At 37.5% G+C, this 19,666-nt stretch overlaps 4 protein-coding genes across 4 annotated transcripts; 3 read left to right on the top strand and 1 right to left on the bottom strand.

Annotated features, from left to right (window-relative positions):
• Positions 1-81: 81 nt before the first annotated feature.
• PKNH_0313600 (cysteine repeat modular protein 2, putative) lies at positions 82-8,722 on the bottom strand (the record flags this gene model as incomplete). Its single annotated transcript, XM_039113824.1, has 7 exons — positions 82-5,211; positions 5,450-6,729; positions 6,873-7,562; positions 7,711-7,896; positions 8,042-8,242; positions 8,460-8,526; positions 8,663-8,722. 7 exons carry the CDS (start codon positions 8,720-8,722, stop codon positions 82-84), a joined length of 7,614 nt encoding a protein of 2,537 aa, XP_038969436.1.
• A 1,707-nt stretch (positions 8,723-10,429) lies between these two features.
• Positions 10,430-11,065, top strand: PKNH_0313700 (ribosomal protein S8, mitochondrial, putative; the record flags this gene model as incomplete). Its single annotated transcript, XM_039113825.1, has 2 exons — positions 10,430-10,612; positions 10,859-11,065. 2 exons carry the CDS (start codon positions 10,430-10,432, stop codon positions 11,063-11,065), a joined length of 390 nt encoding a protein of 129 aa, XP_038969437.1.
• Positions 11,066-12,651: 1,586 nt separating this feature from the next.
• On the top strand, positions 12,652-14,191 carry PKNH_0313800 (prefoldin subunit 3, putative; the record flags this gene model as incomplete). The annotated part of the gene is made up of 6 exons (XM_039113826.1): positions 12,652-12,717; positions 12,894-12,964; positions 13,156-13,267; positions 13,465-13,569; positions 13,697-13,786; positions 14,066-14,191. 6 exons carry the CDS (start codon positions 12,652-12,654, stop codon positions 14,189-14,191), a joined length of 570 nt encoding a protein of 189 aa, XP_038969438.1.
• A 1,184-nt stretch (positions 14,192-15,375) lies between these two features.
• On the top strand, positions 15,376-19,575 carry PKNH_0313900 (conserved Plasmodium protein, unknown function; the record flags this gene model as incomplete). The annotated part of the gene is made up of 8 exons (XM_039113827.1): positions 15,376-15,378; positions 15,553-15,617; positions 15,719-15,788; positions 15,995-16,100; positions 16,209-16,258; positions 16,431-18,303; positions 18,539-18,588; positions 18,805-19,575. The coding sequence occupies 8 exons, from the start codon at positions 15,376-15,378 to the stop codon at positions 19,573-19,575; spliced, it is 2,988 nt and encodes a 995-aa protein (XP_038969439.1).
• Between the last annotated feature and the right edge of the window lie 91 nt (positions 19,576-19,666).

The following is a 19,666-nucleotide window of genomic DNA, read 5'->3' on the forward strand; positions in this document are numbered from 1 at the left end:
TAGGAAAAATATGTAATTTTACGCATTCTGTTGGTAAACATTTATGCATTTTCATCTTCAATTTTGTGATAATTTCTTTTGTTAGCTTGATTTTTGTTCTTTCATTTTATTTTCTTCTTTCCCATCTTTATTACCCATATTTTCTTCGTTAGTCTCTTCATTTTGTATAATATTGTCTCGTTCTTCGGCATTTTCTATGTTATGTTCATCATTAGTCACTTCTTTAAAGCTGAGTTCTCTTAAATTATTATCAAAAAACTCTGAATTGTTATTAAAATCAGCATTGTTATTATAATCACATTCATCTTCGTAATAATTTTCATCTTTTAGCTTTTGATAGTTGTCAATTAGATTGTTTATTCTTCCATTTAGTGTTTCTAATTCATTTTGTAATGTCCTATAATCAAATGGGTCTGCTTTAACTGCATCTTCAAAATTCTTTCTAAATGTAATTTTTTTCTTTTCATTTGCCATTATGAGGATGTCGTACAACGTTTTAAGCTGTTCAACTTTATTTCTCAGGTGAACGTCTCGTTCAAAGTGTACAATATTCTTCTTGGCAATAAACAATGAAAATAACTGCATAATCAATCCCTTATCTTTCATTTTAATTTTAGTAAAAGATAACTGTAAGTCAGAAAGTGTTAATCCCGATTTCACCGCTTTCTCATCATATAAAAATTTAAAGTCTGTGATAAAATCTTCGTCGTATTTTAAGACATTAATCAACACTTCATAATCAGAAATGATAGTGTGCTTATCTCCTTGATATATGATATTCTTGATGTTATTTTGAATAATAAGCATATTTTTTGTAAATAAATTCAATATTTTTTTATGTCTTTCGAAAAAGGTGCGTTTGTTTAATTCTGATTCCTTAATTTTTATCCATTCATCAATATTTTGGGGGTCTTTGGCAATTAATTTTAAAATTCCCCTTTTACCCCTTTTATGAAGCATTTCATTATCAATGACTGATAGTCTTAACATAAATTCCATAAAATGAGAATGGAAAATGGTAAAGTTTAAGTTGGATACTCCAAAATATATAAAGTTAGATAAAACATTAAGGAAGTAGTTTTTTTCTTCATTCGTTAACAAACGATGTTTACGTAAAGGATATCTTCTGTACTTCCTCATAAATTGAATAGAGTTGTCTCTCGTGTTCAGGGAAACTATAGGCTCTTTATAATATTTTTCCTCAGCTATCTTTGCCATTTTTTCAAAAAAATTATTTAAAAATGGAATTTTAATATGCTTCTTTATGTGTCTTAAATTTTCTATGTATGAAAAACATAGAGCTATCAAAACTTTAGCTACAAATATGAAATTAAAAAATAACAGAAATAGTAGCACATAGAAATTGATGGTTGCATCAGCACTAGATACTGTTAGGAAGACAAAAGTCATCAGAGTAATCGTCCAAGCAAACATGCTATAAGTTTCCAATTTATTTAAAATATGATAATTTCTTGAATCAAAAGGTTGAAGTATGATCTGCACTGTAAGAAAAAAAAACGAAATAACGGTAAACAACCACATAGTAGTACCAAATATTCTAGCTGTTTTTAAAATAGGGACTGATGATATTAATAAAATTAAAATTTTTCTAAAAAAGACAATTGATTCCCAATACCAAAATTGAAAGTTAAAACCATTATTTAAGAATCCATATTTAAATAAAATATTTTCTGAATGTAAATGTTTTCGATTTTTGTATAGCACTAAATACGACATTAACGGAATGCCAATTCCCCATACAACTATGCCGATAATACCTAGCATAAAGAATTTTGGATAATCTCCTGATAAATCACACTTTACGCTAGGTGCATAGCTCATATACTGCTCCACAAATTTATCATTGTAGTAAATTGCCTTACAATCTAGCAGCGTTAGCATAGAATAAGTAGTTTTGGTGTGAATAAAAAATAATAATGTGACATACATAGGAATCATATCTTCAAGAAATTTTTTTATTCTTTTAAACTTTGAATCCCCAGGTATGGGTATATATCTAAACAATACCAGACCTCTTTCCGATGGCAACTCTTGCATGATTTCTTCATATAGTTCTGTTTTCCCTAATTCTTTAATTTTGTCTACTACATTTAATTTTATTCTTGTTTGATCCCTAACTTTAAACTTGTATATTTCTACCACAAGATACATTAAAATCGTCAGTGTTATTGCAAGTAATATAGGTCTAAGGGCATAAAAAAGCATACCATAATAATAAGCATCTGAATGCGAAAATTTGAAATACGTTGTTAAAATGCAATATGGACCATAATTTTTTTTTGCTTTTAACATTGTTTTAATACTTTGGATTATATAATTAACGTGAGATGAGAAATTTAATGGGAAATATAGTTCACTTGTTCCCATGACATAGAAAATTTTCATGCAAGAGAAATAATTCAACGCAATTTTAATAACTATAGAATGAACGGATTTCCTGTTAGCTCCTGTAAAGACATTCAAGTATGCCATAATAACTGTAAATAACAAGACAAACATACTGACGAAAATGATGTGTAGGATATTCATAATATTTCCGCTGCATTCGATGCATAAATTTAGCTTCGAAAAATTATTTGTGTATCCTTTTTTGCACTCCCCACATAAAAAATTTGTCATAGATTCGTGACATTTTTCATTATACAAACAAGCTTCTTTAATTGGGCATTCTACGATGAACCAGTCAGTGTTGTATATATTTCCCTTTAATTTATAAAGTGCATAATTTTCTTTAGGAACAGGCATTACATGTTTAATTTTTGAAGGGTCCAAAGAGTTTACACCTTTTTTCAGGCTTAGTAAGGTTTCTTCTTCGAAACCACCTTCACAGTATGCACCATCGGGGCAGTTTACGCAGATACCATTTTTGAAGTAATAATTTTTTAAGCAAGAACAATGTGTTTCATGCGTCGCCCCGGTCAAACTGGTCGAATTGGGCTTACATTTAGATTCGCAGGAAAAATCTCCAATCATGGTCTTAAAAAATCCACGTTCACATGGTGCACATATTTTTGTATAATTACTTGCAGTATAGACATGTTTATATCCTTTTTTACAAACACAAAAGCTTTGATTATGTGGTCGCTCTGTCTCAAATGAAACGACAGTGTTTGGTGGACATTTTGATGGGCCATAGTGGATAGTTTTGCTCCTGTTATTAACTATCATTTTCCCTCCCTTGCAATAAGTATTTTTATCACTGCATGGTATACAATGGTTGAAGAAGTAGTAGCCACCTGAACATGTGCAATCTTCTTCCCTTGCACTTCCCACTTGTCCATCTGTTGTGTACGGCGTTAAGCACATAGTGCATTCCGCATTTGATACAAAATCTTTGTATGTGTTAACTGGACAGAGGACACATTCACGGAGTGCTTCTTTACTAAGAGTGTAGCCTTTATCACAGAGGCAACTGGACTCACTAAAAGATTCCTCAGCTTCTGTTGTTGTATTCTTTATAGGGCATTTTATTTTTTTAGGCTTGCACAGATGTAAAGTATTCTTCAAAAAACAGTCTTTTAAATGTCCACCGGGGCAGTAATATCCCTTAGGACACTTAATACATTTGTTTTCATTAATATCCCAGTAATAGCCCCCTACACATATACACTTAGCCCTACTCTTGGTTTTTGTATATGATGTAATACTGTTTTCTGGACAGGGCTTCTTTTGTGTATTGCTTAATTCGGACTTGTAGTAATTTTTTGGCACTTCTAAACAGGCGAATTCGTTTTCTTCTGATTTTGCATATTCAAATCCTTTTTTACACAAACAGTTTAAGCTTGATACATTTAATTCATTTGGAGGTTTTGTCAAAGTTTTATCATCACAAGGCACCTTTTGGTTTTCATAAAATGAATATTTTTGATCTTCTGCAGGATAACCTGGACAGTAGTGATTATCTGGACATAGCAAGCACAAATCTTGTGCATGCAAATAATATCCCTTTTCGCATTTATTACACTCAGCTATGGAAGTAGATTGTATTGCATCTGTATATACATGCGCAGAGCAACTTTTACATTTTTCTTCCGAAACTGTATTTTTGTGGGATCCCATTTTGCATGGTACACATACTTGAGAAGGTTCCATTTCTTGTTCGAAATCTTTGTAATCGTCAAAAATAGGATTAGCCATAAAATCGTAATTATTCAAATTTGAAGAGTCGAAAGGTTCAAAACCAGCGTCACATTTACAACTTTTTATGGAAAAATTTTCTAGTTCTTCATTTGTTGTATTTTCTGGGCATTTTTTTTTAGCACCTCTGTATCCACCTGGACAAAAGTGACCTATATCACACTGTTCACAAAAGTTTATTCCATCTTTTGAGACAAAATAAAAACCTCTTAAGCATTTGCATTCGCTTTCTTCTTCACTCCGACTACCCCTTATTAAACTCTGCGAATTAGGATAGCAGTGGAAAATACAAGGGGTGTTAGAAGTTTCTGATTTCCATGTTCCCATTGCGCAAGGAACACATTCGTCATTGTTATTTAATTCGTATCCTGGTAAACATAAACACTGCGCTATGGAAGTGGACGCTTCGTTTTTTGTGATTGAATTTTCTTGACACTTGGTACATTCGTGCATATTTTCATGTTTCCTATATTCATTAATGTTGTTATAGGAGCCTAATGGACAGGCAACACAGCGTCCATTTAGAGCTTTCATCCCATCGGCGCAAATTATGGTAAATTGTATATGTGTGCTTAATTCCATAAAAACTCCATACATCTTTGCGGTTAGGTTAACGGGATCATCAATAAATTCTGATAATTCTATTCTAATAGTCCCATCATATTTATCTATAGTAACGTGCTGTGATTTATTTGCATTATGTACATCGATTTGAAAATTATGCAGCAAATTCATTTTTTTAATTTCATCTGACTTTATTTTTAGTGAATATGGAATCCCATTATCTTGTATAATGGACGGATAACTATATTTTAATTCTGTCACATTGGTGATGTTTTGTATGGGAGCTATCACGAAATGTACAGCTTTTTCCAGATCCTTTATTATTAAAAGTACATTTCTGTTAATTAACTCTTTGTGATCATAAAATTTGTATATTTTGTGTATCCTCCCTTCATCAATATATGTGCTATTTATTTTGGATACGTAGGAAAACCTTTTGCTGGATTTGTTTCTGTCATACAGTATTATGTTCATTTCGGTGGTTTCGTCCTGTATTTAGTATAGTAGCCGTCCGTGGGGTGAAAAAAAAAAAAAAAAAAAAAAGAGAAGAATAAGTAAATATACATATTCACTAAGAAAACATGCACATTTTTGAGAGAATAAAAGTCCTGTGTTAATGGAAACACGTGTCTACACGGATACCCCCTTTTCGCAACAACGCACAATTGTTTCTCCTGCTCCTCCTGGTGCAATTCGAAAGAAGTGACGCAGGGGCAGACGCACGAACCTCGTCAACGAACAGAACGTAAGAATCGCCATAAGGAAAGGGAACTACATGTTTGGGATTCTGCAAATAAGTGTCAGATTGGCTAAAGATAAAATTGTACAAATAGGCATTTTCGTCATTGGCGTTACTTTCCCCTTGAAAGGTGTCCATGAGAAGTAGCAAGTTTCGCTCTTCTATATAATGAACGGCTATTACAGAGTTATTCATTTGATCAATCAAGAAACAATCGAATGATTTATTTTTTAACATTCCACAAGAAACATCAGTTATGAGATATGATGAGTCTTTCAGAACATCTAGACTGAACCTTAATTCACCAATTTGTTCAAATTGGTTTTTTACAGCATTAGAGTTATGTGTGTACACAGCATCAAGCTTTAGGTTAACTATTATTATTCTTCGAAGTGGATCTGATGTTACTAAAAAAAGTAGTTTTAATTTCCTATTTTCATCATACACTGGTTCCATCAAAATAGGCGTTGAGCAATTCTCGCACTTTACAAAACTGGCATAATCGAAATAGTAAACTAATAAGGAGTACACATGAGGGTCATCTACGTACCTTCCTGTAGTCTTTCTCCTCCTTCTTACATTATTGGGAGTAATATCATACACAAATAACGATTGCAAACTTTTCTTTAAAACGTATAATTTTATTTCTTTATTGGCAATGTATAGGACAGAACTGGAAGGCTCAGTGATTCTGAATTTTGCGAAAGGTTTGGGCGTCATGTTTTTGTCAGAACTGTACGTTAAACTTACTTCATTTTTTGACGAGTAGCAGAGAAAAGATACATACAGAATGCCTATCTTATTATGTAGAGCATATTCGAGTATATGAGGATAAAATTTGAAGAATCTAGATTGTATTTTCATCACATAGGTTCTAACATCATCAGGGGGTAAATTTAACTCTTTCAAAAGAAAAATATTTTCTTGTGCGTGTGAAATATACGGCTTTGATTCTGCGCGTCCGATTAACCTATATTTCTCGTTTTCTCGAGAACAGATATCCAACAATTCATTGTATCCACTTAACTTTATATCAGATACGTGGATGACATCAATGCTTATCTGTCCTTTTCGTTGGACATTTATTCCTAGTGTGTCATTGGAATAAATTACCACTTCTCCTGAGCAGTTATCTGCTTCCTTTTTTTTGAAAACCACTTCTGATAATCTGCCTATCCCTATTCTCTTCAGAAAAATAGATTGTCCCAGTTTTAGTTTGGTGGAATGCAGGTCCACATATAAATAGTTCACCTCCTTTAAGTCGTATCCTGGAAGTGGTAAAAAAGGGGGAGCAGCTCGGTTGCAACATAAAGTAGTGAAATATACGTACGTATGACAAGCGCGGACAGAGCATACATGTTCCTGAATGAATAGTGGAAATGCATAGAGAGTGTGCAACGAAAGAACTAACCCCTAACATGTATAGTCGCCAAGAGGGCTGAAAACTTAGTCCCCCTTTCAATGGACGTATAACATAGTAAATATCTTCCAGGTTTCCAAAAAACTGCGTCTTCCATTATTTCATTTGGACCCATTTCGTACAAATAAACATCATAAAACTTCAGTCGCCTCATATTTTGGTAAAAGTCTTCCTGCACTTTGGTGAAAGATTTCTTGTTAATATTGTTGCAGTGGTAGCCACTTACCATTTCGATGATAAAGGCATTCTGAATAGGGAACATTGTTTCATATTCTTTAATATTAATGTTAATTTTTTCTCCTGTGCTCACATTGATGATCTTGCTAGATGGCACAATAGCTCGCAGGGTGTAAATTTGTGTATAATGCCTACTGGCTAGTAAACAGCTATTGTAATTGTTGTTCAGATAGTCTATGTAACATGAACACACGCTAAAAATCCCTTCGGCTTCTTTATTCACATATATATTTTTAAACTCCGAGCCAATTACTTCACCCTTGTGCAATATTGGATCACCAAAAGGGTTAGGAGATCTCTCGAATTCGAAATGGATACTTCGCGATTTTACTATGTCTGAGCATTTTCCCGCAGTAATGATGACTGAAGTTCTCAACAAGATGGACTCGTTCAGGATTTTCAGGTCGAAACGTTCTCCCGACTGGACAACCACATGGTCCTGATCTTGAAAAGGTAACGTGGTATAGTATGAAACAGGGTGGCAGAACGTAGCGTGGAGTAAAGTAGTGTGGGAAGGCATGACATAGAATTTCACGACATAGAACACCGCGTCGCGAAACGACGCTCCACTCTATGAAGGCAAAGCTCTCACTTTTTATCCGATATTGAGGGACGTTGTCCACGAGGCATTTAGAAGGGTGTTCATTTTTGTCCCTGTACGAAAAGACATAGTCCAGGTTAAAGTCAACAGGTACGTCGCAAATTTCTTTACTAGTGGTAATTCTACTGCATGTGTTGCTATCTCTGATTTTTTCATTTTCGTAGCAGGCGGAAAGGACTGAAAGAAGATGGTGATGGTGGGATGATTACATGGGAAACAACAATTAGTACAATGATTGAACGAGTAAATCGGAAAAAAAAAAAAAAAAAAAGAAAACAAGCAAATTTAATTGCACATGTATGAACCCGATTTCAAAACATACATTTTTCTTTTTCCCCGGAGTAAATACTACTTATTAGGATTAGCGGGTCCTTCTGTTTTAACTCGATAATTTTCTCTAAATTTAGGGAGACAAAGTTAATTCCCCTTTTCCTTCCTTTGAGGATATTTTTTGGAGATCTTTTAAATTTCAGCTTGTCCAGCTTTACTGTAGCGCTTCTGCTGGATTCATTCCTTTCATTTACTAACAGGAGGTAAGAAAAAAAGTAGGCATGTTTTTTTTTTTTTTTTTCACCCCGGTTGTGTCATGTTGGAAAGTGCGATGTGTGTCTATATGCGCATTTGCGTCTTCGCTCTGTTCAGACTAAGCGGTTCCGCGTTCACGTGTCGATTAGGTAAACTTAATTTTTGGTTTATTTTTCCTGCTACTGCCAGGCATATCATTTTTCACCTCTGCGTACTTTTCATAAGGGGAGGGACCTTGGGCTCTTCCCCACGCCCTAGCTTCCCATTTGACGCTGCTTCGCTCTGAGCAAAAAAAAAAAAAAAAAAAAGAACATAACAAAACAAAATAAATGGGTAAGTATTTACATGCTCGCCACATGTGCATAGAGACAACAGATCGGCCTACTTCATCCGAGCATTCACGTGCACCAATTCATACCTTCAACAAACAAGTAACCAACACAGAAGAAAAAAAAAAAAACTTGCCCGGGTTTATCATTTTGTAGACAAAATTTAGGAAGTCATTTTTGAGGACACCCAAAAGGAATACTTGAAAAAAAAAAAAAAAATTCACATGCTCCAAAATAGGACAAATCACATTTTTAAAAATGTACCAATGTGCACTGTAAAATTAAAAGAAATAAAATTGCTTGCTCAATAGGGGAATAAATGTGTGTATTTAAAAAAAAAAAAATGTGTAAAATGCCTTACCTTGAAACCCTTTTGACAATTTTGTTTTGCATGCAACGACGCGGCGTCAGCTCGAGATCACGAAATTTCAAGCCTAACCCCTCTTGCGCAAAATGAAGCCTCATTCTGGTGATTAGATCATTTAGGGGGGAACATAAAAAGAGGAAATGAAGAAAGGGGAACCGATATTATTCAGAAAGAACGCAGAAAAAGAAAAAATGAGGTTTCGTGTACCCTGGTGCACGCATTAAAACGACCTTGCAAATTGAACACAACGGAGATCAGACAAAACGGGGGATAAACGTACCCCATGGGAGTGAGTAGACTGATCATACTTCTTTTTCATGTTGAGAATGCACACCATCTGAGTAAGTCACGAAGACATCATGCACCCCCTTACTTTTCTTATTTTCAGTTCCAATGAGTCCATTTTTTTTTTTTTTTTCTTTTTCCCCCTCAGAGCGCTGCATATGAGGAAGACAAATTCCGTTTCGCACGAGTGAAGCGATGTATAGTTCATTCTTTTTAAATGGCTTCTAAACTTCACATCAGCATAAAAATCACCAACCTTATGCAGACTACCATCAAAAGAAATAATAATGCATGTGAATGCGCACACGAATCCGTTGAGACGGAACTTCTCAAACGTTGTGATCATTTGGAGTGTCCACATTTGAGGTGTCGCGATGCAGATAATTTTCTATGGCAGACTTTTCCATGAATAAGTGGGCTCTTTTCCTTGCTCCTAAATTGTGATAGACCCTCATCCTTATCATGAATGCATATATGTATATTGTTATCCTTTTTTTTTCCAATATGAACAGTGTACTTCCTCTCTTCGTCTCATTGGAGACATTCCAAAGATTGAATACTCAACAGATCAACGAAAAGGAAGCAAGAAAAAAAAAAGAACTAAACAGAAATGACCGACTTGTATTTATATATCCCATGTGAAAAGAAAAAAATGCATTTATCAGAACAAATAAAAACTGCACATGTGTTTGAGTGTATCCTAAGAAGATGTGTAAAATACATGATCCAGCGGGGTGAGATTGCCCAGGGGGAGAGACGCTCTATACTTTCCCCCTTTGGTCGTGTATAGACTAAGGCCCGAAAGTAAAGGGAGCAAATACAATGCAGCACGTAGAAAAAGTGAGTCCCTCCCAGGCGAGGAAAAAAAAAAAAAAAAAAAAAAAAAAAGCACGCCGACTTTAATGGAACGGACCGTAGTGTGTTCCTTTTTCGCGGCAAAAGGGTTAATTAAAAAGGAGTGGAGAACAAATTAGTTAACGCAGATGCGTAGCATTTTACGAACTATATTATTTTATTATTATTAGTTTTTTTTTTTCGTTTACCCCGCCATTTTCATTGACGGATGCTACTGCGTGGAGGCCCACGTTATAATGTACGCCTCCCTCTCCCCATGCAAGAGCCATTTCAATGAGGAATATTCTCAAATAGGTCACATGCCAATTTCTCCTGAGCCATTTATGCTAAAGATATGTGACAAGGAACAATGCAGAGGGCATGTGAAATGGTCGTATCCTTGCTAAGGACGGATGCCATGACTCAAAAGTGCCCATTCCACGTACTGAACGTCCAGATACTGGAGTTGTTGCAGAAGGAAGGACTCATTAGGGGCTTCGCCATTAAGGGGACAAAAATTGACATTCTTCTTAAACATTATAAGGGCGCACCGGTAATTACCATCTGTGTATATATGCTCGGATGTACATCTCTACACAGTTCACTCCCCTTATGTGAAGGCAAACCAAGCTATCGTTCTTCGCGCATTTTTTTTTTTTTTTTTTTTTTTTTTTTTGCGACCAAGAGATCTTTAAATGAACCTCTTTGTACGGAGAGAGCTTAAAGAGAGGTAGTTTTTTCCAGGTAGTCATAAACACATACATTATTGTCTTCCCCTTTCCCCCCCCCTTTTCCTTAGGTCATAAGAAACATTCGAGTCGTTTCGAAGCCAAGCAGAGACATTTGGTTAACACCCCACGAACTGAAATTCCGCACACGGTTTAACACTGGCCTGTGGGTTATGCAAACGAGTTGTGGAGTGATAAGCCACAGGGACTGCATTCGAATGGGGGTTGGTGGGAAAATGTTGTTTGCGGTTAATAATGGGTATCAGCATTTTTGCTAGTTTTCTTTTTTTTTTTTTTTTTTTTTGTGGGGAATTTTATAAAAGTAGGGAATATCATCAGTTGCGATTTTTCTATTTCTCAAGAGGGACGCGGATATGAGACATACTCGTAATTGTGCAGTTTGTAAAGATGTACCAAGTGCGCATTTAGATGCGCTTGTCCTCGGGTTCATTTCTCATTAACAAGCAGAAAAAAAAAAAAAAAAAAGGGCGTCCCTGATTGTGTTGCAAACGGGGGTGCCGATACTTTCTATGTACCAATTTTGTTAAGAATTCCTGCTTCGCCACAACGGTGGTGTGTGTGTACATATATAACCGCAACACGAACATGGGACCCTACGTGTGTATCTGTCCCTCGTGCTCATCTCGTCATGCAAGGGATGCAAAACGAATTTACCAAACTTCTGCATCCACCAGAAGTGAAATAGTTTAAAAGAGGTTAAAAGTTTGCACACATAATGTATGCATTTCCTTCCTTTTTTTTTTTTTTTTTTTGTTACCCTTTAAATAGCCCCTACCCAAATGTGGGCGCCAAACCAAGTAGACCAAAACTTTTGCCCCTTTTTTAAAAAATCCACGAACTGTGTGCCTATTTAGCCGAAATAACATACTGCTTCTGTGGAGTAAAATAAGCAAAGTGAAAGGCACAAGGGGGACGAAATTCAAGTGCCTCCAAAAAGAATTATCCATTTGTTCATACAAGTACATATGTTCATATCCAACATAATGCGTACACTTATCGTATTGTCAAAGCGCAAAGGGGAATGACAGTGTGACGGCGTGGTATTGCGATGGGGAGGTCATCTGGATGGTGACAAAGCATACCGCATTCGACAAGCCATTGGGAATACTTTCAAATTTGCAAAAATGAGGGGGTTAAATATTTGGCGTTATAGCTGCCCATTTCGAAATTGTGCATGTAGCTCCTTTATCATGTAAGCTGGACCCATTTTAACAATAACACGCGGGTGCATATTATGCAAAAAAAAAAAAAAAAAATTAAACACAAGCGAAAGGATAAGCGTAAGCATAAAGCATAAGTGGAAATATAAACGTGAACACATATGTGGCACCCAAACAAACGCCCTTACTAAGTACTCCTTTCTTGCATGCGCACCTGCACAATATATATTCCTGTGACGAGGAGCAACTTCCGACTCAGAAACGTGTGAACAGGATTGCAAGCAAAACATTCAACCGTAATTATAAAACTCGCATGGAGGCAGGAATTATCGTCGCTTTTTTTTCTTTTCCATTTGTGCGCCCATTCATGGCACTTGTTTTTCCACTGCAAGAGCTATGAATCTGCGCAGATCATGACATGAAGGAGCGGGAATTTCTTGGAAGTAAATCAGTTACATGAGCAAAAAGTGTAGATTCGCAAAAGTGTGGATTCGTAAAAGTGTTCCTTTCCCATGCGTATGTATAATCTCATAGGTGCATATGCGTATACGTTCGCATGTGTGTGTAGCAATTCAACATTGCCCCTATAAGGTATCTCCCCTGGCGTAAACCCAGCTGTAGCAAACTCTAAGGCGTGAAGGCGAGCTTGCCATTTTTCCTTACCCATCCTGCGAAATACAAACATGTCATTTGACGATTTGACGGACAACACGAGGTCCGTCCGGAACATCCCGGGGGCTAAGTTCATAGTTAGCGAAAAGATAAACAAAGTGGAAAAATTCAGAAACACTGCTTAGAAACCATTTTTTTGGGCGGGTTACTTATCAATCCCAATTTGAGCGTCCACACAGTTCGATTTGGCTTCATGTTAACCTGTGCCAGTCCATGCCCATCCATGCTGATGCATTTCCCCCCCAATCCGCAGGAACACGTCACAGAATTTCTGCAAAACAAAAATGAGGAAACGGTTCTTCGCCTAGCCAAGGAGCTCCTATTGTAAGTGCACCTCACCCTTTGAGAAAAAGGCGCCTCCACCATGTGTGGGAGCCACGTACATATTAGTTACCGCACTGTAACTTCTACATAAAAGTGGAAGCCCTTCGCTTGCAAAAGGAAAATATAATAGTAACAATTTGATGGATACCCTTCCCAAATGGTGGAAAATTCTCATACCATGTCCCCTTCAGGAAATACAAATTCATGGAGCACACTTTTGTAACTAGACAGATCAACACGGAGAAGAAAATCCCCGAATTAAAAGATGCCCTAAAAGTAGTAAACGCCCTTTACAAAAGAAAGGTTCGTCCGTTCGTCCCTCCGTACACATGCTAAACATTTCTTTAGTGCAAATTTATGAAATGTTTGCAGTCTTGTTCCAGTTGGCCAACATGTACGTCTTCCAGATGATTTACCCATTTGGGACACCTCTATAGAGGTACACGTGTAAATGCCTATTCATGCGCATATACGCATGTGCACACATCACATCGTTATAGGAAATGAACGAGAGCAAAAACTTGGAGCTGTATTTTCCCTTGGAGGAATCCCTGTACGCCAGGGGAGTTATCGACAAAACGGATCACATTTTACTTTGGTTGGGGGTAATCGAAAATGCAGGCATCAGCGACACGAGTCGTTCTTCATTTTGTATCTTCTCCATTTGAGAGACACAACTTGTATCGCCCCCTCATAACTCCGCTTAATCCTGCTTAATTCTGCACTTTTTAGGCCAACGTGATGGTTGAATTCCCCTTTAAAGAGGCAGTGGAGCTATTGAATCACCACTTGGATAGGGCAATCAATCTATACGACGAAATGGTACGCACACGTGTGCATATAATGTGTGAGAAAGATAGATCATCTCACTATGCAAAGAAAAAAAAAAAAATGGGAAAAATAAAATGAGGAAAGCGCATTTTCGTGACCAGATGTTTAGTTCTCCCAATAAAATGACGCAAACAAAATATGCTCCTCTGTGCGAAGAAGAAAAAAAAGTTTATAACCCACCGTACAGGGTGTGGAAAAATATTTACATGGCACAAAACGTCTTCGCGCGCAACATTTTATAATTTTTTTTTTTTTTTTTTTTTTGTCCAGGACAAAGAGCTTCAGTGGCTGCACGAACAAATATCCACCACAGAAATTAACATATCGAGAATTCACAATTATGTGGAGATGAAAAAAAAAAACAAAGAAAAGGACGTTGTTGAAGCTCAGGGCTAATTTATAGGGAACACGACATATGACGTGAATTACGTTTCTTCACTATGTTGTCGGGAAAAAAAGAGTAAACTGTTTTTTTTCAGTATACCACGTCCACAAAAAAGGCAATATGCAAATGTGAAGGCCTGCACGTTAAGTGTAGAAATTCATACCCCGTATAAGAGGGAAGTCCAAGGCACATTCATATTTTACAATAAATTACCCTTTTTATATTCAAAGGGAAGAAAAGACAAAATGAGGTGGAACTTTTTTAGTGAAGGGGAACAAATTTGAATAGCAAAGGTAGATATGTTCTTTGCACTGTGTGGTGTGACGGCAAGTCATTTTTGAAGACAACTACTTCACTCCCAGTTTTGTCATACCTCGTTCAATTTCTTCTCCAATCACATAGCCCCATTTGGACACGCCCTCTTTCACTTCATCCCAAGCGTAACAAAACCGACATAAAAACAACGCCCCTTTTCAAACCCATCACAGATTGTTCACCCCAACTGGTGAAATTAAGCATAAAATGGATTAGCCCAATGTGCGTGTATATGTATGCACTTAATTTGTTTTCCCCCTGTGATCATTTCTACTTGAGAAGCCACAAATGGTTATGCAATTGTTTTTTTTAATTCATTTGCCCAATTGTCCATTTTTTTATGATAGCCGTAGGATTTTTTTTTTTTTTTTTTTTTTTTTTTTTTTTTTTTTTTTTTGTGCACATACTGTTCCAAAAAAAAAAAACAAAGGTAAAAGACAGCCGAATTAAGCGACGTAAATGGGGAACCACCAAAAGAGAGAAACAAATGGATGTAATTTCTCGCTAGTTGTTGTAGACTATTGTAAAACAATCTGAACGAGTCAGGCAGAATTCAGTGTACGTTGCTCTTTGCCTTCTATTTAATTCTTGCATGTTTATATATTTATGCTGAGAAATATGAACAGAAAAAAAAAAAAAAAAACTAAAGTAAATAAAATAACTAAGTAAAAGCATAAAAACAGTTACAAACATGCGTCCCACTAATTAAAAACGTCTCCTACTGAAGTGGCACACACAATTTGCAACGTAGCAACAGTTGCGCAGAATAATTGAACAAGTTTTCAAATCATCGTTTTATCGGCATTCCATTCGAGAGGGAGAGACGGCCATCGTGACAACAGCGATAAAGAAGTTAAATGATAAGTGCACCCCAATCAGAATGGTTAATTTTGTTTTTACCCCTCTTTATGAAGAGGGAAATATATTTTTTAAAATGGAAAAGACAAAAGGTCGCTAAAATTGGAAAGCATGAATACGCCTTCTGCTCAATCCCATTGGACCATTTATTCATTTATTATTATTTTTTTTTTTTTTTTGCCTTCACCCCCTTCTGTAGAACCTTTTTAATAACAATACAGATCATTTGATGGAATTAAACGAGCTAAGGGAATACAAGCGGCTGTACAATTAAAATGAGAAATAAAGAAAGACATACCCCGTGTGTTTAAATTATATTTGTATCTTCTGCTTTATTTTGTCTTTTTTTTTTCTTTATTCTGCAGCATGACTGAAAAGATGAAGAAATACGAAATTGAGGTATATTCGTATAGAAACCAAATACGAAATTTAAAGGTAGAAAAAAAATGAAGAAAGAATGTTCAGTGCAATTTTGCTTTTCTAAAAATTGCCACCTTTTCGAAAGGGCCAAACAGACAAAGGTGGTGCACCACTTCAATGATTAGACAAAAACAGAATTGCTGCTACCAAATGGGAAGGTCCTTTTAGACAAAAAAAAATATAATAATAACCCTGTTGTTTTCTTATACCCCTCTTCGTAGAAAAGCCAACTCCACGGGGGAGACGTGAACATACAGCTGATTAACGTCTTCATTAATGCCATTTGTGATATAGTACAGCACATCTGTTCGGACGTGCGAACCCCAGGTAGGGAACGCACAAAGTTGATAGAACAGGAAAAAAAAAAAAAAAAAATACTACATGCGCCTGAACATGAGAACGAACACGTGGACAGTTCCTCATTTTCCCCTTCAGTTTTGGCCCTCCTCCCGTTAATCCATTCCATACTGAATTCGATCACCGTGGTAGGAAGACTTAACGGCGAGTAGTTTGCATATGCATGCTCACTTATGCGGGATGGCGTGCGTCTAAGTAACCCTGCAAGGGAAAACCAAAAATCTAACGAAAATTTTCACCTTTTTATATGACTCCCCCCCTTTAACACCTCTCCTCAATTTATCTATGACACCTTTTTAGAGGGATAAGAAAATATACCGATGCACAAAATTGATACATACAATATTAACCCAAATAGGAAGTACACACGTGGAGAAGAGTACTGGAGAGACAGCCGAAGAGGAGGAGAAGGCGGAAACGAAGGACGAACTTTCTCCTCACAAATTAGAAGACCTAGAGTGGCTAGCTTCCGAAACTGATGATAAGGGGTGGCTAGCCATTTCTGACAGATGGGAATTATGCAGGAGGGATTTAAAATGGTTGTGTGTGAAGACAAACAACAGATCATGGTTACTCTACCGGCACCTCTGGGAACACTGCTCCAATGATCTGAAATACGTATCTGTACTATTTGATGATAAGAAATGGTTACATCTGCATAATGTTTGGAAATTTATTCCCCTCAGTTTGAAATTAAGAGCTATCTCGTCAAAGGACCCAAGTGTTTGCAAGCCATCCTTGACTGAAATGATCCTAAAGGATGATGATATTTATCGGGACAATACTTTACCATTCAGTTTTCACTTGTTGAGTAAGACCAACATGTGCAGTGATCCTCATTTGACGGACAGTCTTTCATCCAAGTGCCTCCCAGGCAGCCGGATGGGGTTATACTCTCATAGGAATAGCACTCATTTATACGCAGGGGATTCCCTGAGGGGGAAAGAAAATAGAAAGTTGTTATTACTTCGTACTGAAGTTGAAGAAGGGGAGAATTTCCTAAAGGAGTCATTCCGAAATGGAATTGCTGGTATGGAGAGGGGTACCCTTTTAGGAGGGGGTTCCAAAAGTAAAAAAACATTGGGATCCTCTCCTGCTAACCGTATTAAAAAGGAGAGTAACTGTATAGGAAGAATGCTTTACTTGACTAATTCAGGACGGGGGAGAGTAATTCCTGGACCACGTCCCGCTCCAACTACGCATTTGAAAGGTGAAGGGGGGAAACCCTTGTCAACCGGAAGAGGTGTCACCAGAATATTGGCACCGCAGAACAGACAGGAAGACAAAGGAGATAATGTAGTAGCCCCTTGTGCTGAAAAAGAGTCCAATCGAGTTGGAGGTTTGGGTAGAAGTAAATACTCCAATGAGACCCATGTCAAGGGAATTTTTATCATAAAGGAAACCCAGGAAGATGTATCTAAAGGGGGATTCACTCAGGAAGTTACTCCAAAGGATGCCAATCCCAATGGTGCGCACGCAGTTGAGAGTAATAAAGGGGAGCTAGCGAAAAGACAGGGGAGTAAAAATATCATGAGGGGTGAAAGGTTTCTGTCAAAAGTGCCAAACGGGGGATCGCCAATGGGAAATCAAGAAAAACAAAGTTGCTATTTTAAAGGTACCGAAATGAGTGCCAAAGCGGTGGAACAAAGAAGTGACCTCTCAGTTGAACCGCACATTTTAAAAGGAAGCAACCCATCTGGGGTGGAAGGTACAGATGAATCCAACACCTTAGCGGAGACAGCTGTAGGAAGTTCAAAGACAGGCGTACCTAATAGACTCGTGTCATCCCTTCAGAAAGGAAAGATTGTACCAAAAGGACCCCCGTTAGGGGCATATACTCTCATTTTGAAGCATCCAGTTAGTGGGAAAGGTTCAGAAGCAGAACAGAAAGGCAACAGTAGTTTGTCCGTGCAAAATGGAAAGGTCAAGATGTTGAATGGACACCTGGAGGGGGTCATCTCGAAGGTGAAGAATGCCCCAAAGAAAATACCCCCCCTTACAGGCGGATTAATAAAAAACTTTCTAAAAATGAAAGAACCAAATGAGAAGAATATTTCTGATTTTTTAAAGAAAAAAAGTTTCAAAGAAAGCCCATTGGATTTTAAAAAAAGCGGCAGCATTGTGCACGTAGATCAGGTGGTCATCGCTACTTCGAGTGAAGATGGTGGCAAAGGTATGGACGTTATGAGTCCGCGTGGTTGGGCACCCTTAGTGAGGCGCCAATCCAGTGATGTGGTCCTTTTTGGAAAGGCCAAAGGGGAGAAAAATGGAGAGAAGGGAAGGGACCAAGGGCGAAGAATCAATAAAACGTTGGACAAAATGAAGAAGCGTTTCTCCACCTTTTGAATATACCCCACTATAACATAAGTCTTTTTTTTCTTTTTTTTTTTTTTTTTCTTTTTTTTCAGAAGAGGAGATCCAAGCGAGCGTGTCACAGCGGGAGGAGAGTCCCAAGAAGGTAACGCAAAGGAAGGGAAAATTAAAAAAAAAAAAAAAAAAAAAAAGAGAGAGAGGCCCAACTGTTTGACCCCCCAAAGTTCGCTAGCTTCTCTGTATACACACATGGTGTGACGAAGCGGTCTGTTCTTCTCACGAGGAGCATATCGCTCCTATCGCGACGGTTGTTTGCTGCACCCCACAAGTGTACCTACAAATTACCTTTCTAACTTTGCAGACGCCCAAGGGAAGTTCCAATACATATTTCTCTGACATATTTAGTGCATTCAATTTCACGATAAATGGAAAGTTAGGAAGGGCATCGAGCCACAGTGCTGACACGGAGAGGGAGGAAAGGAGAAGTGAATTTGGTACTCCTGGGGAAGAGAAAAGTTCGGACACCAGCGACGATTCAGATGCGGAACAGGAACAGCATAGGGATCGAATAGCTAGTGACTTGGAAGGTAAAGAATTTCCAGGGGTAGAAAAAGAGGAGGAGGAAATGGTAAAGCGGGAAGACAGCGATGAAGGAAGCGCGGATGGAAAGACAGATGGAAAGACAGATGGAAAGACGGATGAAAAAGCAGATGGAAGCGTAGATGGCAGCACGAAATTCCGTGTGCATCCCATGGGGAGAAGCTTAAAGGGATATTCAATGAAGAAGGACTTCCTGCATGTTAAGAAGTCAGTATCGAGTGCTGTGGAACCAAGCGATGTGGGTTCTCTGTTTCAGGATGATCCACTGTCCAAAACGATCGGCCACCTGGACCAGAACAACACAAAGGGGTTCTCCCCCATTTTGGAGAAACCCATAAAGAAGTTTCCCCCAAAGAAGAGCAGTGGCATTTTACAAAAGGTCCTGAACGCTGACTTGGATCATCTGAATTATTCAAGTAAAAGAATGACTGCAGAAGAAATTGCGAAACATAAGAATGCATCGCTCCATATAACTGTGAAGAGGAAGGTATCTTTGTCGTCGTTAAAAATGAAAACATTGCGGAAGGGCTGAGATTGTGGAAGTTTTAAAATGGGCCATCCAGGGGTCCTGGTGGATGCTGATAAATGTAGCATTTCCATAAAGTGGGTTGCGTGTGCAAGGA

Source organism: Plasmodium knowlesi, assembly GCF_000006355.2.
Source record: "Plasmodium knowlesi strain H genome assembly, chromosome: 3".
NCBI lineage: Eukaryota > Apicomplexa > Aconoidasida > Haemosporida > Plasmodiidae > Plasmodium > Plasmodium knowlesi.